Here is a 23,006-nt window from a genome sequence, read left to right on the forward strand (position 1 = left end):
GCAGCTCCTCCAAAGGGGGTCCACGGACCATAGCTAGGGCATTTATCATTCAATCTATCATTTTATCTATCTGTGTCTGTCTGTCGCTTTATATATTTACCTATCTGCCTCTGTTTATCTATCGTTCTATACACCATTTTATCTGTCTGTCTGTCTATCATTCTATCCATCCATCCGTCTGTCTGTCCCATCATCCATCTATCTGTCTGTCTGTCTGTCTGTCCCATCCACCCATCCATTCATCCCTATCGGTCTGTCTGTCTCTTTATCTTTTGTTCTTTTACTATTGGTCTATGTGTCTGTTTATCTTTCGGTCTACCTTCTGTTTTTTTCCATATATAGATGTTGATCGCTAATTAACCTGAATTAATAATAAAAAAAAATATTTGGTTGCATATTTCTCTCCATTACCTCTTATGTTAAAATGTCCTGTCTCTAGGAACAGTTTCCACCTGCTGAAGAAGAATGAAAAACTACTGAGAGAGCTGAAGAATCTGGATTCAAGGCAGTGGTATGTTATGCCTCTTTTCATCCAGTGTTGTTTCTTTAAAGTCATTAGGAACGTTGTTGTAAGAAAACCAATTATAGCGTTTACTCTAGCTGTTATTGTCTATAGTCTGAGAGACAGCCTCATGAAAGAGTACTCCTGTTTGGCTCCTAAATTTACTTTCTTCTCCATTTAATCTCTGCAGTCGTGAAACACACAAGATTGCTGTGTTTTATGTGGCGGAGGGGCAGGAAGACAAGCACTCAATTCTGTCCAACACAGCTGGGAGTCAGGCGTATGAAGACTTTGTGTCAGGCCTAGGCTGGGAGGTAAAATCGGCATAATTAATTAAGAGGCAATTCTATATTTAAGTATTACTTGCAGTGTTTTATAGGATATTTATGCATTGGCCCCAACTCTTTCCTCTATGTTAAGGTGAACCTAACGAGTCATTGTGGTTTCATGGGCGGCCTGCAGCGGAACAAGAGCACGGGTTTGACCATGCCGTACTTTGCCACCTCCACAGTTGAAGTGATGTTCCATGTCTCCACACGCATGCCTCCGGACTCCGACGACTCGCTCACTAAAAAGGTGAACTTATAAAAGATGCCAAATTGAATTAAATTTATGATTTAATTTGGGTTACTTGACCAATTTCTATTTAGATACTGTTATATTATTTATTCATATTTTGAATTAGCTTTTTATATTTTCGTTTTTAATTTAAATTTTAGTTTTATTAATTGTGCTTTTGTTTTTATTTGGGTTTTTATAATTCCATAGAGATTTTATTTTTATTTCCTTTTTAGTTAATTTAGTACTTCAGCTTATTTTATTTCAGTTCATTGCCAATGATAAATTTTAATAATTTTTGTTTATTATTTTGTTTAATTTTGTCTGTTTATTAAGTTTAAAGTTTTTCATTAGTATTTCGTTTATTTTTTTAGCTTTCTATTAACAAACTATTTTTAATAGTTTTATTTAACAATAACAACACTGATTTCCACCACATCTCTGATCCTTAGAATATTTTTTTTTAAAGCAGTTTGTGCTTCTGTACTAAATGGACTTTATTGTAAATAACCTCTGCATTCTGTATGATTTTAACTTCTGCGCAAGACAAAGCACATCATTTGAAGAACAGACTCATTTTTGCAGCTTAAGAACCTGCTTTCCATCACTCAAAAACGGTTGATTCTCTAAAGAGTTCAACTTTCCCCCTGCCTGCTTACCTGTGGAAGGCCTTTTAGATTGTAGTCTGTGTGATTTTCGTTTCTTTTCTTAGCTCTTCTGTCTTGAGTTCTCTCCAGTAGCGCAGCTCTTCTCCTCCTGTGCTGTGGGTGAAGTGGGATACAGAACCTCACTGACCTGTGCGTTCACACCTCATCATTAAACCTAACCCAGACTAATCTGAGGGATGGGATACTTATACCTGCCGAGAGCGGCACTTTTGTGATTCTTGGTTCCCCATAGAGAGAATAGGTCCTCTTTGCTATCAGAACAGAGAAAAAGAGAGAGTAATGACTCCTAACAGCCGTACTTTATTCTCTCGTTCTGCCTCACCCACTGGCTTTTATCTCTGTCTCTCTTTTATTTAAAGAGGGATGTCACACCCTTTATTTATCTCACTATTCCTCGCATTCAATGTGACCTCACGGAGAAACATTGCTACATTTTTCTTTTTTTACAATGCTGTTCCTTCAACTATGGCCACTTTTTTGGGCCTTCAGGTTTTTATAAATGAAACGCTCTTAAAACACACTTTTTACATTCTGACTAGTTTATTTTTTGTCAACTATAAAATCCAACAATGTATACGTCGCAAATGATTAATTATATGTATATAATAGCATTCTATGGTGTAAAAGATGACTCCAAAAACATTAAAACAAAAATTACCTTGCTAAAGCTAATATTTTCTTTCATAAATTGACAAAATTACAACTTGTAAATTGTGAAATTAAAATATTTTGTTACAGGTATAATTACATTTTTACTTCACATCAAGTCTTTATATTTAACATTTTGTATTTTATTTCATCTCAACTACGCTAGATTTTAGGACCCTAGGTCTAGGACCCAGAAAAGCAATAAAACCAGTAGAACCAGTAAGCAATAAAATCTAGTAGCAAAAACAAAACAGTTAAGGCATGGTAAAAAGTTGCCAAGTGTGTTTTAATGTGACCTTCATATAACAAAAAGAACAATGTTGAAAGCTGTTAGTTTTAATAAAAACCAACCCATGGGGCATTAAAGTGTCCGTAGTTGAAGAAACACCCGCAAATGTCTGTCTGCATGGGTATTTTTTTTCTGTTCACATGGGCAGCACAAATCTAATAATGTGCAGCATTATCCTTAATGAGCTTGGCTGGAAGGCTGTGATATGGGGTTGTTTGTGGAGCGTCCAGCCCCATGCCGAATGACCAATCGCTTGTCATTAGATCTGTCCCCTCACTTCCTCACTCATACGTCTTCTGGGGCAGAGACGAGACGATAAGGTGCTAATGCGCCCTAAAGACTTATTAATGAACGCTGATAGAAATGTGATATTGCGGCGAGTGACACAATGGAGAGGGTGGGAGGGCTACAGTGCACCATAAGAGAGACGTTTCATGGGGAATTATTTAGGATTGGAAAGGGGGGCCCTAATTAGATTATCACATTTAATCTAAATGGTCTCGCCTACAGCTTATTGTGTCTTCTCTGTTTTTATGAGCTGAGCAGGTATGCTGAATGGGGGGGGGGGGGGGGGGGGGGTTGTGGGATATTGTCGGGAAGATGCTGGTCTGTAATTGGCTTTAAGCAGATGGATGACAAGATGTAAGGTCCATTTTCAGGGCCCACTGTTTTTTTTGAAAGATTTTTGTCTCTTTTGTTTGATGCTTGCACGGAGATGAAAGATGAAGTGACGTTGTCTTTTTTATTTATTTTTTAGCATATATGCCCTGAAATGTTGTGTTTGCAACCCATTTTATCTCTGACATTTTTCTAAGTGAAATAGGATATTTGGGTGCAGGCTTTATTTTGTCCGTAAGTATGATTGTGGAATAATTGGATCATGACAAGGAAACGAAACCAGGTCATCATTTATACATCAATGGCTATTAAATGCTTAACACTATTTTTGCTCATTTCACATGTGAAGTGTCATAATAGGTAATTGTAGAAGTCTTGAAGGGTTAGTTGACCCCACAATTGTAAAATTGTAATCACTCTGGTGATCTAATGCTGTAGGCTCTTCTTTTTTGGACCACAAAAGGAGAAAAACTTTTTTTAATTTTTCCTCTCTTAATAAAAATGAATAAAAACGTGACATGAAATACAGTCCATGTACTTTCTTCTCTGGGGTGAATATATTCGTTCATCGCAACAGTAAGTTATCGCATTTACATCTGTCAACTGTCATTCTGACTGACAGCAGACAAAGTTCTTATCCGAAGATATTCAAAGTAACTCCTTTAAACACCGTAAAACGGCTTTTTTAAAATAATTCAGACGTTTCTTTCCTGCATTATTCTGTTGCGTGGAGGTGACAGAGCACATCATGCAACAATAAATCAAATGCAGATCTATATCTTCTTATCACATTGAGGACAGGCCGTTTGAATTTCTCCTGCAACGTTGCCGCGATCTGCACCACGGGCCACCAAACGAATGAGGCATTTCTCAGAATGATATTACATGATTAAACAAAGATGGCCGAGATGAAAGAAAATCTCTCAGTCCAGACCACCTTATCGTCCAATAAAACTCCAATCATTTTGTCACACGGACACACACCCTGGAACGAAATGGCAGCCCCGGGTTCTGTGGTAGTGCAGCTGAAGGCTGGATGTAATTCATGGCTGTAATTTGAGCGTGGGGTGAAGTGATGTGAGGGGTTGCTGGGCCCGGTGGAGGGGTTTTGGACTGCCATCCCTGCCCTGCAGGGGAGCTGAGGGGACCTCCACGCCACGCACGACTATATTCCGTCCAAATTAGATTGGGTCCATCCATGTGCTGCATCGCCTATCATGACTCCTCAGAGGCAAATTGGATTTGCAAGGGCTGCTGGAGAGGCTATCCAGAGCACGATCTTCCGATAGCAACTCTAAACCATGTTAACTAGACACTAAAGCGTGTCAGCGCGGCCGCCGGGGCCACACCGCACACACATTTATTTTTCTGCTTTTTTTATGCACTGTTTATTGCTTAACATGCATTCTAAAGGATCCAATATTCACTTTTTGCCACACTTGCCAATTGCAAGTGAATTGAAAAAAAAATCGGCCACCAATGTTTGTTATAGTCCATGAAAATATATTATTAAATATTTTATTAAATTATTTGTGTGTGTGTATATATTACATATATACATATTAAATATTTAAAATTGTTCAACATTTTATGTATATAAGTCTATATGCATTTGGCGGTCGGGGAATGTTCATTTTGGACCTGTTCAACTTATGGATTACAGGGCTGACTGCCTGTCTATGACCCGCACTGTTTTAAATAACTTCAGCCAGAACACTGCAGTAAAAGAAATAAATGATGTCCATCGCTGAGTCTAAAGGACAGAGTTTGTCATTAGTTGGATAAAGGTTGCGGCCGTCGCTCGGGACAGCTGACGGGTCACTGCGCCCATGGCTGTGGCAGTGATTGAGCGGGTCCCAGGAAGATGGAGTGATCGGTGTAAGATAGATGAGATGAGAAGAGAGAGACCGAGTGGCCGTTCTCTCAACTGTCACAGCTCAAGGTTAATAAATACCGTAGTGGATAGGGCTGCACCACTGCTCAGACAACGCACGGTTGAGATTCAATTCAGAGCAGTTACTTTTGTTTCCGAAATTGTGATGGTCATAAAGTATGACCGGCACACAACCTCAAGGCTTCTTGTACTGTTGGAGTGTAAACAATATTATGGCTGTGAACTCCACCAACAAAGTAGTATCACCTTTCTGCCTGAGGTTACTATAGAGGAACCAAATCTTTAACAAGTATGTTTGGACTAAATATAATCTAAATGGCATCTTCTATGTATCCACTCTCTCCTTACAGTTAAGACACCTGGGTAACGATGAAGTGCACATCGTGTGGTCCGAGCATTCACGGGACTACCGGAGAGGCATCATTCCTACTGAGTTTGGAGATGTGCTCATCATCATCTACCCCATGAAGAACCACATGTACAGCATCCAGATCATCAAAAAACCAGAGGTGAGCTCAACTCTCTGACGAAGGAACGCTTTCAGAGGCGCCATCATTTCATTATTTAATAAATTTGTATTCCTGTCTGTAACTAGAGATGTCATAAACAAACTGTCATAAACAGTTTTTTTCTTTTTTATTCAAATAGAGTTATAAAGCATATTTAAACCACTTGACTCCATTAATTATTATTATTTATTTTTTTGGCATGACATGTTGGAATATACTCTAGTGTTAATAAGTTTGGGGTCAGTTTTTAAAAGTTTTACAATTTTAACTGTCCTATGTTTTTACATTTCCTATGTGCCAAATCAACATATTTGAATGGTTTCTGAAGCATCATGAGATACTGAAGACTGGAGTAATGATGCTGACAATTTAGCTTTGACAACACAAGAATAAATGACATTTTAAAATATATTAAAATAGAAATAGTTATTTTCAAATTGTAATAATATTTCACAATACAATTGTTTTTTACTGTATTTTTGTTTAAACATGCATAAAATACTTATTTTAAAAACATCTCATTAACCCTAAGCTTTTGAACAGTGGTGTATAAACCTTAAAAGCCTAATGTGTTAGGTGACTAAATATTTATTTTACTACAAAAAAAGAATCTTTGACTCTTTTTGGCACTTTTGTTTGATGTGCCTATTGGCTAAATGCATCCGAATTCCCTGAAAACCTCGTCCACTCTGAGGGGAAAAAAAGATTTTAATGAATGTCGAAGAAAGAGATCGATGAACAGTAAAAACTGAGATATTTGTTTCTGCATCACACCCATTTGTTTTTCTGTAAATGAGCTCAATGCTTCATACAGGAGACAGTGGAAGCATATCTGTCTTTGGACACTACCAGCCATTGCTTCCTGCTCAGTTATGTCAGGACTAATTGAATGAATGGGATTCTCAGAATCGAATTCCGCTGTGGAGATGGATCCGAGACGAGAGGCTCAGTCTTTCATGCAGTCTGAGGAAATGTAGAAAGATGGAGAGATAAAGAAAGACGAGGCCTGGCTTTTATGAAAGTCCATTTAGACCCCATTTCAGTGCATGAGGGCTATTCACTGTGTCTTTTCTGCTTAATGTCAGGGATTTTTCTGTAACAGGCTGAAATACGTAGAAGGTTTTGACATTTCTATGCCTCCTTTTATTTGAAGGATGAAGCTACTACCTTATATACTGTGTAAAGGCTCGCTCACAGAAAATCAAATACGACTATTTATTTGCAAAAAAAATTATTTCAAAACTATTCACTCTGACTGGGAAAAAAAGGTTTAGATGCCTGAATAAACTGAATGAAATGTTTGGTATGGGAGAAAATATAAAATGCACTACTGTTCAAATGTTTGGGGCCAGTAACACTTTTATTCTGCAAGCACACGTTAAATTGACCAAAAATAACGGTCAAGACATTTTTAATGTTGCAAAAGATTTCAGTTTCAAATAAATGATGTTCTTTTGAACTCCATTTATCAAACAATTGATAAATTCTTTTTCCTGAAAAAAGTATCAAGAAATGTTTCTTGAGTAGAAAATCAGCATATTAGAATGATTTCTGAATGATCATGTTACACTAATGAGTGAAGACTGGTGAATAAAATAATAAAAATAAAAATAGACCATTCCAATTTCATATTTTAGACTCAATGTGAAGGGGTTTAGAGAGATTCATTGTATTGGTTTACTATTGTGTCATGCACATTTTTCATGCTGAAATTGTGGACTTGTGGGTGTGTGAATAGGCCTTGATACTGATTGAAATGTGCGTTTCGTTCCTGCTTGGAGCGTCTCATATTTTGCTCTTCACAGTCCAATAAGTGTTCATATATCATATCATCTCGCTTTCCACAGGTGACATTCTTCGGTCCCTTGTTTGATGGAGCCATAGTGGATGGAAATATCTTACCCACAGTGGTGCGAGCCACAGCCATCAATGCCAGCAGAGCTCTGAAATCCCTCATTCCTCTTTACCAAAATTTGTATCCTTTTCCCAGATTAATGAGTGCACATTTTTTCATGTTTAAGGTGGCAGAAGCCTATTATAATTTTACCGCCTGCTTGCTTCGTTTTCTGCTCTCTCCTCCTGCCGTACTGACCTGGCTCACATGTACGGATTGACTTGCAAGCGGTCAGGTTGGTCTCTCTCTCAGAGCGGGAGCAGGTAGAGCCGCTCGATAATTATCGACATCTTATTTCTCACATATAGAGCACCGCTCTCTGCTCACCCAGTCAGGCGGATGATGGAATCATTCTGATCACCCCTCAATAACTGTTAACCATGATGCACAACCATTTGCTTTTGAAATCCTTCTCTGGCAATTTGCTTTTATTTCTGTCTCTCTCTTTTTCTCGGTCACACAATCCGAATCTCTACTGTGGTACTTAATCTTATTGTTTGGGTCTTTTTGAACCCTTTCTGGTGATTATTATTCATGCACAATATACAATATCTCTTAAAAATGCTTATATAAGTACTCTTTTGACTCTCAAAGTAACATAATTTTAATAAGAAAAGAGCACTTTTAAGGAAAGGTTGAAGGCCTTCGGTTTGAACGGGCCACACAGGCTGGATTTGAACTTGGATTTCAATCACCCATCCAAGTTCAGTGTTATTTGTTTTACTAGGACTCTTAACAAGCACAATTACATCCACTGTATGCTTTAGATAATGTTCAATATCTATGCATTTCCAAGTCCAAATCCAGCCTCTCCTGGCTTGTTGGTACCGAAGACCTTTAACCTTTCTTTAAGAGCGCTCTTTTCTTATCAAAGAGATGCTACTTCCAGAAAACAAAGCAAAGACGGAGAGGAGGGGAGAAAATGAGAGAGAGAAAAGGGGGGGAAAGCGATTCTCATCTGCCATGTCCTCCAAGCCAGAGAGATTGTTTGGCTCAGCTTGAGTCTTTCGCTCGCAGCAATCTCGCCCATCTGTGTGCCTGCGCGGAGCTCGATAGTGGACTGAGCTATTGATTGGCGTGAGCCGCACAGGTCGATGCTCCTGACAGCCTGAATTACAGTAATCTGTCATTATCGACGGATGTCTCTCCAAACCTTTTCTCTCTTTCCGTCTGTTTTTCTTTCAGTCTGATTCTCTTTATTGTGAAACTATCCTCTTTTTTTCCTCTTTCTTTGAGCACCCTCGCACCTTATTTTCTTTCTATCCTGTGCGAATAATTGATGACTGGGAAGGGATGGATGGCAGGCTAGTAGTGATTAGAAGATCTATGTGCCAGAGCGACTGCTCTCCTACGCGGAAAACGGGCCGCGAGACTGAGAGAACCGCAGGGATGTGAGGAAGGAAGTCACAGTGTCTCCTGCTTACCTGTTGATGGTGCCGCCACATGAAGTCATTGCAGAGAAAGTGATGTAACCTAATTGTCCCCTTAACATCCTAGTATCTCTAAATCAATCATAACTGGTGGGGTGGTGTAGTTGTTAAGTGCAGAGCTGGTAAAGGTGCTGGTTCAGTCCTCATAAGGAGCTAGCCATGAGCCATCGTCAATGTAATTAATTCATGACATTGTTCTGTGATTTGAAATCTAGATTTTATTTGATTAAAATTCAGAAGCTTTCAATTTGATTCCGTTATTGATATTTAGTTATAATTGCTTACATAAAAAAAATCTCTGCTGTAAATTATACAACACAATATAAATTACATTCATTATTAATTAATAATTTTGTTTGTTTTGAGAACAGGATTGCACTGGCCGCACTATATTTTGTTGATTTATTTAAAAAAACAGCTTATGTAAGTCATTTGTTTCAGGATTTAGGCTACACCGATTGTGCTTTGTTTTTGATTCACTAAAAGATCCATCTCATAAGAGTCATTTGTTTTGGGTTTCAAGCTAAGCTGATTGTGCCGTATGTTTTTGATTCACTAAAAGAACCATCTCATAAGAGTCAATTGTTCATGGATTGGGCTACATTGGTCATGCTATATGTTTTTGATTCACTAAACAAACCTGCTCATAATAGTAATTAGTTTCAGGATTTAGGCTTCAATGATCGTGCTGTGTTTTTGATTCACTAAAAGAACTGACTTCTAAGAATCATTTGTTCATAAATTCTGGTACATTGTTCGCAAAATATGCTTTGATTTACTAAAAGAAGTACCTAAAAGTCAATCTTTGAAGTGGACTACACAGGTTGCATTGTTAGTCATTCACAGTATTTGGTTTGATTTGTGTAATTGGAAAGAAGTGGAAGGTAGTTAAAGTAACTTTCAAGGCTTCATTTGCCTCTTTTTGTCTGTATAATCGAGCTCATTTTCTTCCACCTGAAGTGCATCATACGCTGAGCCTCAGTTAACCGCCTTTAGTTTCACACAAAAACTGAGACAATTAGATTTGCTCTGGATACACGCGTCAGGTGCTGTTCTTGCTGTAGAGCTCCTCATTTAGAAATGTTTAAATGGTGCACCAGCCGCTTTCTTGCCAATCAACTAACACATGGTCATCATAATCCCCTTTTTAGCTCAGCAGGGGACATGTGTTGTGACGTAAATTATTTAGATTTAAGAAAGACAGACCAGCATTTTCCTTCTGTAAATAGTCCCCAGTCAACCAAGCCAACTGCTTTTTCATCCCTAATTTTTGCCCTTAAACTCGATAAACTCAGACACTTTTTTGCTTCATCTCTTCCCTTTTCTCGTTCTTTAACCCAACACGCCTCAACCTCTCTTGTGCCTGACTCCAAGTTCCAGTTCTTTCTCTTGGCCCCGGGCTGCGTCCATCTGCCTTCCCGCGCACTGATCCCTCATTCGGCATGACTGTGAAATTAGGGCCTGGAATAGATAGAAAGGGACCTCTTCGGTCTTAATGTCTGTTGGAGGGAAAGAAGAAAAAAAATAGCTGGTAGCTGGCGTGGGTCAGTGTTATGAATACTGGGCAGACAAAATAACAAGGTTAAACCACAGATAGCACAGGAGTAATCCAAAGGGCCATGTGTGAAAAGAGAGCCCAAGCTTGGGGCCTTCCAGCCAGCCTCAGTCTCTGAGGGCACCATGTTGGGCCTGAGTGATAAAATGTTCTGCTACTGTCTGGGCTTCCATATGTGGAAGTGTGTGTGCGTTTTAAACACCCCATTTCGATTAGAGCTAGTTGACCTGTCTCCCCCCCAGGCTACCGGATTGTTACAGCTGCTCGGTTCCTTGTTACACATCCTGGAATGAAGTGGATCTAGATCTGATCCTTCAAACCCTGATTGTGTTGCGAGAAACCCACATTATCTGATCCATCTGGCTCGCGGCTGTGAGTTGGCTGGGGGAAGATTGGGTGTTGTTGGCTTGGACTCGAGAAAAAAGAAAAGAAAAAAAAAAACACGCAAGTCTAAGAGTCACGGCCATCTTCCATCTGTCAGTGGTCGATTGGGACGCAGGGGGAGAGGAGGGGACGTGCTAAGCGGCTTCCCCATTGGCCGTGCCAGTCCAGTGGTGTGTGTGGGACCGGGCCAGCTCCGGCATGACAGTGGGGGCAGGCCCGCTGGCTGCTGATTGGCAGCGATAAGTGCCGGGCTGCTGGGGTCAGCATATGGCAGGGCGTGATAGCGGAGAGAGTGGAAGAGCTTTGGGTCATAGCCTCCTTCCTTCTGACTCTGGCTTTTCCAAAGGCAACCGAGCTGATGGAAGCAGCAGGCCAGCGCTTCCCCTTTTGTCCCCATGCTTGAGTGGCCAGCACACACACACTCAGTGTAGCCACAGCCAAACGCCTAACGGGCAGCGCTGCCACACACTGCCAGCTCTCACAATGGGCCCCATTGTGTCCCAGTAACAACGTGGTTTGTTGGTGGTGTGTGTGAAGGGGGATGGAAGGTTGCACTATTCACTAATTGTCCCATCAGTGATGAAAAGGGGTTGGAACAGATTAGGGGGGTTGGGGTATTGGTGGGGTCAGTCCTTAATTGCTTTTGCCATTTTCTTTCTCTTTATTTTGTGCATTAGTAATTATTGTAACTGCACAAGCAACCCCTTTCGCTGTCCGTGTCTGTTTTTTTTTTTTCAGCACAGTACACTTCAGTGGCAGACGATGGCAATAATATGTCGATCAATCACTGAGCCACTCCTCCTAACTTCTCTCCTGTTTTGACCTGTTAGCACCGACAGCTTCATCCCCGGACTTTCCAGTCAGTCAAGCACAGCCTGTGTGTGAATGAGGGAAGTGCAGGGTGTGTTAAAGAAAAAAAATGTTGTTGTGTGGCCCCCTCCGGCTCGGGATAGATTGGTAAACAACAAGCTCCCTGGGGGTGCGTGGCGATGGGGAATGTGGGTCTGACTCTTACGAGGTGTTTAGGATGCGCTGCAGGCTCCTGACATGGAGTTTGTGGTTAGTGTAGCAGATATCTATCTGTTTGTCTATCTGTCTGTCTGTCTATCTGACTGTCTGTCTGTCTTCTATTGTTTTGTATGTCGTTCTATCTGTCTGTGGCATTTTATCTGTCTGTCATTCTATCCATCCTTCAGATCTGTCATTCTGTCTCTGTTTGTCTTCTATTGTTCGTTTGTCATTCTATCTCTGTCATCGTGTCTATTTATCTATCATTCTATATCATTCTATTTATTGTTCTCTCTGTGTACTTTTAAAACTTTTAGCAGAATTTGGAATCTTGGCTAGACAAAGCCTTGTTTGAATTTTTTTTTTTTAAATAGCTTTTGTATGCTTTTTATGAATTTCGAAATTGCAGTTTTATGGATTTCCATTTATTTTAATTGTGCCTCCTTGCATTCAAATTAGAATTGCAATTCAATTTTCAATAACTCGTGACCCTGGTTTGCTAGGACCCGATACAGAGCTAAGGATGATAGTGTAATTTTTTTATGACTTATAAGGGATGAATTCAGAGTGAAATACCCTTTAAACATTTTTGCAGCCTCTGTTCTCAATGAGCATGAGAATAAATCACACAATCTCTTCATTCTAGTGCAATCTAGGGTCTAAAATTGCCTATGGATGAAGGCCATCTTTGCCTAAAACTGCCCATGGATGGAGGCCATCTTTGTTAAAGCTAGAAATCCTGAATTCTAGATAAGAGAAATTATCTTCACATTCGATACTGTTTTGACTGGTGGAGCTTTGACGATAATCTGAAGAACTGGATAATAATAATTAAAATAATTTAAAAGTTGCAAGCTCGTCCATCTGCGTATTAAAAAACTGAAACATGTTAGAAGATAAACACTCCTTGTGCAAATTCAGACTTTCTGCAAAGCTAAATGCGATTTAAAGAATTAATAGCCATGGCATTTGAAAGCCGTGGTGAAAAATCCCCGCTCTCCGTAGAACCACAAAATCAGGTTACTGTTTAAAAAAGACATGCATGGGAGGCAGATGGCAAAGCCACCTTCACTCATTCATACTAATCAGGACCTCCACGTATATGTAGCTCGGCATACGCACGCTCCTCTCTGATAGCATTAGCGCTGACTTGTGTGTCGTGAATGTTAAATAAATGTTGCATTTGCAACGGCAGCACGCACATCACTTTCCCCCTGGGGCGCTGGGACAGGACGCAGGGGCGATAAATCGGGCCGGACGCTCTTGGGCTGTATTTCACGAGCCCTCCAATTTGGTTTCAGCGGAGATTAATAGGAGAGGCTGTGATGCTGGAGCCCGGGCCCAGATCAGTGTCTCGGAGCCCCAGGCAACGGTGCATTAGCTTGGGCTATCTCTCCTCTCATCTGCTTGTGCCACACGGAGACATTGGCCGTAATGACGGGGCTATGGCAGCCAGCCGCAGCACCGTGCCTCGCTAATAAAATCACTGTTAGGGCCACGATATCAGCAGGCATCAGATGGAAAAATAAACCGATTAGCCTGCACTTCAGGGCACACATAGATTTCTGTAATTATACTCTGTAAAACTCCTCAAATTTGATTATTTGTGTGATGTTTTTCTCTGTCACTTTTCTGATATCTTTCTCTCTCTCTCTCTCTCTTTCTCTCTCTCAATCTCTCTCTATCTCTCTCTCTCTCTCTCTCCAGCGTCAGTGCAGATGTAATTTTATTGGCAGATTTGGGCTTCCTAGATCTTGGTAACACTGTTGTTTTTAAGTTTTATCTTCCAATTTTTTTTTGATTGAGACTGATATTTGATTCATAGTTTTTCAGCATGCATAATTGTGTGGATCTAATTAGTAGATTGCTTAGTCGATGACAGATCTTAAATTCGTCATGAAACAGAAATTGTAATCATCTTTTTTTCATTTTTGTGACGTTCATCCGTGTGAAAATGCTTCTCGAATTAGATAAAAATGTAGGACGGGACTTGATTTTGTCCATCAGGTACTGATTGGATGATTTGGATCATTGTCTGTGATCTCACGTGGGTGACTTGTTGGTCTGCCCTCACTACTGTAAACACATCTTTAGAGTAGCGAATCATGTAAAATACACTGCAATATTCCAACAGATGGTCCATTAAAGTTGTGCAACTGAAAACTGTATTTCGGCTAAGTGATTTCTCACAGGGTGTGACAGACGTGTCCTGACAAAAGCACCTGTGGAGACCTTGTGGTTTGTGGTTTGAGTGAGCGGCCTCCTCCGTGTGTATCCCACCGGGTTGTGTGTGAGGATATGAGAGCTGTTCGGCAGCCGGACAGTGGCTTTCTCTGTGGGGATGCGGATCCTTCTCTGGATTTCTTTTAAAAGGTGCCAAAGATATCCTACGGAGGATTTCTCAGCACTGATAAAAACGACCACACCATGTGGAGAAAATGACTGATCATGTGTGTAATTAAAATGAGCTGTGTGTGTGTGTGTGTGATTTGGGACCGTGTTCTCATTGCGCTCGTCAGCTACTGTGCTGTGTTAATTTGCAAGGTTAGAGCAGGGAATAGCTATGCTCTCGGAGAGTGGAGATATTGGCCATGTGTCATCCTTGTGCTGTCACACATCCGATAATTGTCCCAGAACTCTTGGCTGCACTGATGTTTCCAAGCACAAATGTCCTTTGAGATGCCCTGTTTTTGTTTGTGTTCTCACTGTATTTTATGATTAATTCAGACCTCAGTTCAGTATAATGAATATGTTGTTGCCAGGCTCATGCTCTAGTCAGAACGTAATTGAGACTGCCTTTTAAATTCCATTTCAGTTCCTTAATTTGAATAAAATTTCAATTGAGGTAGCAAACCAAGATGCAGAATTGAACTGAATGTTAAAATTTGAATGTAAAGAAGTAGAACTGCCTTTACATTTGAGAATAGATAGATAGACATAGAACGATAGATGTATAGATGGGCCGATAGAACAATAGTTAGATAGACAGACAGAACAATAGATAGACAGACAGACAGACAGAACGATAGACATGGACAGACAGAACGATAGACAGAACGATAGATAGATAGATAGATAGATAGATAGATAGATAGATAGATAGATAGATAGATAGATAGATAGATAGATAGATAGATAGATAGATAGATAGAAATAGAATAAAGTAAATAGATAAAATATTGTGGACAGTATAATATTAAAGTCAGTAAATTCCCCTTCCTGTCATTCCAATTCAGATTTCAATTCAATTGGGTGTGGCTAATTCAATTCAAATTCACACTCTAGAATTACAAGGGATCCACTTGTTCAAATTTTCACTATGGTGATTGAGACATCAAAACTGCTGACATAACAGAGCTCATTGACGTCTACCTAGAAGTGGTCTCCAGACACCCTGTCATCAGAGAGTTGTCGTCAGAGTCAAGGTGGCTGACATGACTTTGACATTATGAAAAGCTTCTCCTCCTTTCTATAGGCTTGCTTGTGTTCTCCACCGCTGCCACCAGCTTCGAGAGGGGGAGGGAATGAAATCGGGGGTAGCAGGAGTGATCAATTTGGAGGCTATCAGCACCAGCATGTTCGGAGTGCTGAATTAACACACCACCAGGGACTGTTCCTGGAGCCCACCACGAGCCCTTCACTCCTAATGTGCTAACAAGCTCACTTTTGCTGTCTCTTCAGTGGCAATTTCTCTCTTTCCTTCCAGAGCTCAGGAGTTCAGCGCGGTGACAATGAAAAGCTCCGTAGGAGGGGGGGAAGAGGCCAGGAGTATTTTTCCCCCCTTCTGCCTTTCATCCACAGGGAAAATTAGTTTCTGGTAATGCACAAAAGGCTCTTTTTTATCCTCCTCTCCTCTAGTAGCATGTGATGCTAGAGAGGGTGCGAGAACCCGGCACGCACTCTCTTAAAAGGACTTTCTCCTTTTTAACAAGCCGTCATAAAAAAAACATCACCCATCAAAAATTCAATTATAGGCCCGGGTTATTTGGGTGAATACATGGTGCAAAAAAGCACCACGTATGAGAAGGAAAAAGAACTGTTTTTCCCTTTACCTCTCTCTTTGTGACACACAAAGAGCATCTGAAGTCAACAGCGGAGAGGATTTGTTGTCTTGGTGACAGGGTGGCATTAGAGGCTCATCTCAGGTTCAGGATGGTGACCACATGTTGGGCAGCTCTGAGAGGGCTATTAAGATGCACAGCGGTGCTGCTCATGCTTTGCTCGCGCTGTTTGGAATGGTTGCCCCCTTGTAGCCAGACTATCAGCATAAAATATGGACCACTTTGCAGTTATTCTGGCCATGAACCATCTATGTAGCAGAGTTCTAGTCAAAGACCAATATCAAATCCCCAAGATCCAGATCTTTACTAATCCCTGACAATTAAAGACCAAGACTAGACCCTTTAAAACCTTGACCTTTCAGTCCAAGAATCAGGTTTTCCATTTTAGTGACCTGAAGTGGAGAAAAAGACTGATTTCATTGCAGCTTTTTTTGTATATTTATACTGTGGTCAGTGATTTTTTTAAATTTTTCAAGTCAAGTCACCTTCATTTATATAGCGCTTTTAACAACTTTTGATAAAATTATATTTTACTTTTTGTAAATATTTAATAATGTCAAATTCATTTTAGTAAATAACTTGTATCTAAATTGCAACTTCTGGCAAATGGCAACTACTGTTCAAAAGTTTGAGGTCTTATGGTTTTTTAATGTCTCACCAAGGCTGCATTTATTTGATCAAAAACATAGTAAAAATTGTAATATTGAGAAATATTATTACTATTTAAAATAACTGTTATATGTTTTAATATATTTTAAAAATGTAAAATATTTATTTTAAAGCGTATTCCTCTGATGGCCATTACTCCAGTCTTCAGTGTCACACGATCCTTCAGAACTTGGTGCTTAAGAAACATTTCTTCTTATTATTATCATCAATTTTGAAAAGAGTTGTGATGATTAATTTCTTTGGGAAACGTGACACATTTTTTTCAAGATTTTTTGATGAACAAAGATCAAATAGAACCATTTATTTTAAATAAAAATCTTATGTAACATTATAAATGTCTTTACTGTCAATTTAATGCATCCTTGCTAAATAAGGCATTAATTCCATAAAATAAATTCCAAACCTTTGAACAGTAGTTCTATGTTATATATATATATGCTTTGCATAAATCATACAGAACCCTATACAGATAAGATTCATCTATGTATTTCAGCTGGCAATTTTGCACGTGACAGTTATTGAATTACCTGTTAGTGGTTCATGAGGTAGTTCTGCTCTTACTCTCAATAATACGGAAGTGCAGAGCAGTTGAAGTCCACAATCAGAATTGATTTATATCAGCTGTGACTGAATGTTTCAGTCAGTAAGATTGTACGAGTGCTATTCTGAGCTGTTAACACGGCTGTCAAGACCATCATGTTCTGCCTATAGTTGTAGTACAGCATGTGTCTAATTACGTCGCACCCACTGACACTTTCGCTAGCTGCTTTCTCTTCTCCTCGGTGGGAACCTCTCACCCATTCACTCCAGGGTTTGCTCTCAAACAGCAGGACCCGTCGGCAGGAAACGGGTCTGCTGGAGATAGGAAAAGGCAAACGACAGATCTGCGTGAGTGTTGCGTTTCCTGGTGGTGATGCTTTATGTGCGGAAACACCCGAAGAACATGAGCCGAGAATATCCTCCCCCTGCCTCGTCCCAGCAGGGCCTCCGTTTCTCTCTTGTCTTTTTGTCTCTCACACGCTTCATTTCTAACCGCTACTTCATCAAGTTTCTGCAGTGACGCAGCATCCGCCGTTATCCGAACCGCGTGTTCTTGGTTTACGAAGTTATGAATGCAGCAAAGACCATATGCCACCGGACTATTTAATCAAATCGTCCCCATTAACAGAATCCCTCCATTTTTAAACCCATACACAGCGGCATAATCCAATCCCTTCCATTTACTCAATACCATCATTTTTCGTAACCGAATAACACAAGACAGTAAGATGTCCATTGATACCCACTGTCACCATACGTAAAGCAATGACAGCTTTGTAATACAGTTTACAGTATGATGGGAGAATTATTAACCCATGGTATCCTGGTTAACTGTTTGACCCCTATTGATGTGTGTGTTTGTGTTGCTTTTGAAATCGATGCTCCAACCTTGTTTGACCTTAACTGGTACGTTTATCAGCTATGAAGAGAGAGCAAGATATCTGGAGACGATAGTCCAGCACCACTTGGAGCCAACAACGTTCGAGGACTACGCAGCTCGTGTTTTCTGCCCTGCACCTTTCCACCATCTTCCATCTGAAGCAGGTGGGCGTCATTGACTTAATGAACTGATTCTTAATTCATCTGTCATTTTACACCACTCACCATTCAGCTTCACAATTCCATCCAATTCTAGACTCTCTGGCCTTATGTTGCATGTGTCATAGCCCCATCAGTTGAGACTGTGGAATCACACTTACTTGTTTTTTTACATTAACATTTTTATGCATTTGGCTTACTATTTTATCCAAAACGACTTGCATTGCATTAAACTTGGGGTCGGTAAGATATTTTTTGTGTGTTTTTGAAAGAATTCTCTTATGCTCACCAAAGATGCATTTATTAATCATTTAATACAGTCAAAACTGTAATTTTGTGAAATATTATTAACTGAAGTTATTGATGTTGCAAACTGTTGTTCTGCTTAATGTTTTTGTGGACACTGTGAGACATTTTTGATAGAAAGAACAGCATTGATTTGAAATGCAAATCTTTTGTACTTTTGTAAGTTTTCTTTACCCGTCACTTTTGAGCAATTTAATGCATCTTTCCTGAATAAAAGTGTTAATTTCTTTCTAAACAAAAATCTTACTGACCTGAATCTAACTAAAAAAACTTTCAAAAAGACTTCTGAAAAATATAGCATTTTAAAATGTTCTTGCGTTCACTGGGAATCACATCCCATGACCTTGCCATTGCTAGTGCCATGCTCTACCATTTTAGCTACAGGAATGCTAACCTTACAATGAACATGGTAGCTGAAATTTAACCAAAGGCAGTCTAGAAATAGCATTAAGCCATTATTTAGGGAGAGGTTTCTGGGAAAAAATAATTGACGATAAATTAATTTCAATCCCCCAATCATACACTGAAAATGTAGTGCACATATATAAAAGAGTCTTTAAGCCTTTCATTTGAGGACACGTTCATGCCTGTGCACAAATACTTTTTTTTTTTTTGGTTCAGTTATTGCAAAACAATTTGGTTTTGGATCTGAAAAACAATCTTTTGTTTTGTATTTTATGCAACCGAAGTTGTTTTTCAAACCCAACGCTTTTATTCTGGCATTTGTGTTGGGCTTCTGGTACCTTTCTAAACACAAATGATCATTTTTCTTTTCTATTACTTTATTTTCCTTTTCATTCCCATTTTATTTTGTTTATCTTATGTTTCCCCTTCAGATCATAATCTATCACTTGTGTATATCTAAAGGTAAGATTCCTGAAGATGCCGTACACTGAGGCTGCCTGATTGTCTTATGCGTTTGTTTGCTTGTAACGACGTTATGAGCACTTTCTCTTTTGCTTTATCTTGTTTGTTTGATTCCTTTCTAGACTGAAATACGTTCCCTTCTTTTTTCCATGTTCTCTCTATTTTGTTCAATTGGAAGTCTGCAACATTATTTGCATGGCATGTTCACACCAGATCCCTAACATTGACCAACATTTACACTCTTTACCACAGATGTTACTCCAATAGGTTCCTCTAAGGGTGTGTTCTCTTGGTTCTTTTGGTCTGGACCAAATACGAAAATCATACATTTAATCTTGGTTTGCTTAGCGTTCAAACTGTCATTTTTAACACCGAATCAAAAGATACAACACAAAACAAATCGCTTTTTTGGCTTACCGAACACCCAAAACAATGCTGTGTGCTGGGATAAATTCGCTCATTGTATGTGCATAGCCGACATATGATAATATTTTGACCAGTTGAGAACTCGTAAAGAGTTTATAAAATGTGTAATGGAGTCAAAACAGTGGCAGGAATTCCGCCATCACACACACAAACCAAGATCTGCTGCGAGGAGACGTGGTTCTGATACCTGTACTGAACTGTGATGAGAGGAACCAGGTATGCTTGAACATTATGTCCTTTTTAGGGTCGCATCTTGTGACATCACGTCCTGATTTTGTTTCATTTAGATGTCTTCGGTCAGTGTTGCGCTCATATTTCAGTCAAACCGCACCAGTGTACCGAGACCCACTGCTTGAGTTTGGATGGCAGCCATCACACTTGAACCGCACTAACAGAGCAATCGCGCCAAAGTTGGTTTTAATAGAACCAAACATGCCAAGTGTGAACACACCCTAAGTCAAGTCTGTGTCCGGCATGATCTTACAGTTTCACTCACCTCATCTTCTGTTCTTTATATCACACATCTGTCTGTCTGTCTGTCTGTCTGTCTGTCTGTAAATGTTGAATGGAAGCACGGAATGGTACAGTATAATAGCTCTCATACAAATAATTGAGCTCAGCTTATTCAGCAGCCCTTGTACCAGATTTTTTTTAAGCTGCAGTCCGTAACTTTTTTCGGTTAAACATTATCCAAAATAAAATTGAGCAAGTACATAACTAGCCAGTGTTCAAAACTATCTGCTTGCTGTAGCTCGATTCAAACCGTAAGCTTGTAATAATGTGTTTAATTCCAGTGGTACTGGTGGATTTCTGTGGGAAATTCGAGCATGTCTATGCGTTATTACGTCACATCTGTACACATAAAGAAAGTGTCTCGGCTAGTAGGCTATATTGCGTGTGAGGATGTTGGAGGTGGAGATTTATAACCTTTTCTCACAGAACTTGATATAATTATACTTATCAATTTGATGGCGGATCCAGAAAGGTTTAAACGACAATAACCAGTGACAACTGGAGATTCACCCATTGTAAAATGCAAAAAACTTCAGAGTGGCTACAGAAAAAAAAAGACTGCAGCCGGGCCCTTGCGAAAACAAGGATAAATATCGGACGTGCTTTTGAAAGGTGTCGTGAACTCCGTGTTTTGAAGGGGTTCAAAACGAACGCAGAGACGGCTTTCTTTCTGCTGGACAGGTAAGACATTTCAATGGTTCAATTATGTAACAGTAGCGCACTTGTTCGCTTAATTTATACAGTTACATTGGATTCATCCACGCTGTGCCGTGCCGTGCCGAGACACAACCCACGTAAAGTTGATAATTCCGCAATTGCAGATTTTGAACAGAGATGGCGACAAAGAGGAAAAACTACAGACTGCAGCTTTAAGTATTTCAGAAGATTCTTAATAAAGAAAGAGTCCTTCAATCAACTCTTGACTGAATCACAACATTACAACAATTCATTGTATGTTATGTGTTGAATGAAACAGTCCCTAAATCACTGCAGATCATAATTGAATCTGAGATTTTTGTGCAAATTTTTCGTCAGTGAACACTACTACCGCTGCTGTAATGAATCACCCTATTTGAATTAATGTTAGGTAGCTGGCTAGCTAAAGTTTCCTAGCAAACTTTTGTTAGCCTGCAAAAAATCTCCACCCGTGTGGAGATTACCAGTTTTATTTACAATAATCAGTATGATTTTTTCTGAAGGATCATGTGACACTGAAGACTGGACTAATGATGCTGAAAATTTTTCTTTAAAAAAAAGTTATTTTGAATTGTAATAATATTTCACAATATTGCTGTTTTTACTGTATTTTTGATCAAATAAGAGACTTCTTTTTGAAATATCTTACCAGCCTTACCAGCCCCCCCCCCCCCCCCCCCCAAAAAAAACTCAGCGCTCATGACTAGATCTGTTTTCAAATATTTAAATGAATGAATTTTGCAGTATATAATTATGGGAATGGCATTTTACTTCCGGAACCCTACTACTGAGTGAGATTGATTTACTGAAGGAATTCAGGTACAATATTACAGATGATATTTATGAGTATTACATGTGGTTTGGCAGCATCTTTTCAGTGAGATTTGTGTCACAGCATTCATTTTTAGAGTTTAGTTACTAGTGGGTGGTAATTCTGACATCTTTTTTTAGTTAATTGTTTGTTAGTGTGTGTTTGAATAAATGTTTGTGAACGTATGGAGAGATCAACTTTTGCATTTATTGTCTTGTATTTTACGTGCACCTGCTGCTGTTTTCCCTCCCAGCCTGCTCGTACCTTTATCTTATATCTCTTCTTCTGTTTTTCTTCCTCCTGTCTTTTCATATTCTTTCTCTACTTCCTCTTACATCCCACACCAATGCCCATCATTTTGCATCTATCCTGCCCCTCTCTCCTGTCCTTTTCCCAACCCGTCGTCCTTTCTATCTGTCACTTCTCTCCATTCTCGCACCCCAAGAAAGAAATGCTGTGATTTTTCTCCTCCTTACCAAACCTCCAGTAGAAAACATTGGGCTCATCAAGGTAAAGGGAAAAGGCTTGAAACGGAAGGTCTTTCACGCTAGCTGTGAATGGTATGCTGGAACCAAAAACGGCAAAGTACCTTCTTTGTGTTTTATTTCCCCTCCCCGTTCCTCTTTTACAATGTAGTTTGTGTTGCGATATCATAACTGCACCTCTGTTGGTCTCATCCAAGGGACGACGTGTCAGATCTCAGCGTTGATTAGTCCCACCATCCCCTTGTGATTCTCTCTGTGAAGTTCACCCACAATGCACTGGTGCATTAACCTCTCATGCCCCTCTGGAAGGGGATTTTCACACTTATTTTGCTCTCAATTGGTTACATTTATTGTACAATTTGCCAAAATGGCTTTAACCAAAGTATCAGAGAGGTTTTTTTCCCTTTCCAATCTGAGTGAAATTCACAATGAGACTTATTTGAGATTATTAAAAAAAGAGTCACATTTATTTCCCTCCTTTCCACCCGATGTCCTTGTATGTTCCATTATGTTCCATATTCTAATTCACAAACCTAAGCTGAATTGAACCCTTTAATGAGATGCGTCACTCGAGTAGATGTTTGCACAGTGTTTAACGAGTGCGATGGATCTGGCCGTCGTGACGTTCTTATCTCTG

General features: G+C 39.6%; 1 protein-coding gene across 8 annotated transcripts in view; it reads left to right on the forward strand.

The window, feature by feature from the left end:
• The window catches only part of ralgapa1 (Ral GTPase activating protein catalytic subunit alpha 1), a 74,605-nt gene that overhangs the window by 49,809 nt on the left and 1,790 nt on the right, over positions 1 to 23,006 (forward strand). For 4 of the 8 annotated variants that reach the window (XM_077239031.1, XM_077239035.1, XM_077239030.1 and 1 more), the window contains exons 34-39: positions 440 to 511; positions 693 to 816; positions 923 to 1,078; positions 5,528 to 5,686; positions 7,534 to 7,661; positions 18,147 to 18,271. In XM_077239031.1, the coding sequence (XP_077095146.1) occupies positions 440 to 511; positions 693 to 816; positions 923 to 1,078; positions 5,528 to 5,686; positions 7,534 to 7,661; positions 18,147 to 18,271 (764 nt within the window). Of the gene's footprint in view, positions 1 to 439; positions 512 to 692; positions 817 to 922; positions 1,079 to 5,527; positions 5,687 to 7,533; positions 7,662 to 18,146; positions 18,272 to 19,407; positions 19,439 to 19,560; positions 19,635 to 22,329; positions 22,445 to 23,006 lie in introns of those variants that run through there. The other 4 variants (XM_077239032.1, XM_077239037.1, XM_077239033.1 and 1 more) reach the window with 3 other exon arrangements.

The sequence above is a fragment of the Siphateles boraxobius genome, unplaced genomic scaffold, assembly GCF_051911475.1.
Source record: "Siphateles boraxobius isolate OS27281-9 unplaced genomic scaffold, OSU_SipBor_1 22, whole genome shotgun sequence".
NCBI lineage: Eukaryota > Metazoa > Chordata > Actinopteri > Cypriniformes > Leuciscidae > Siphateles > Siphateles boraxobius.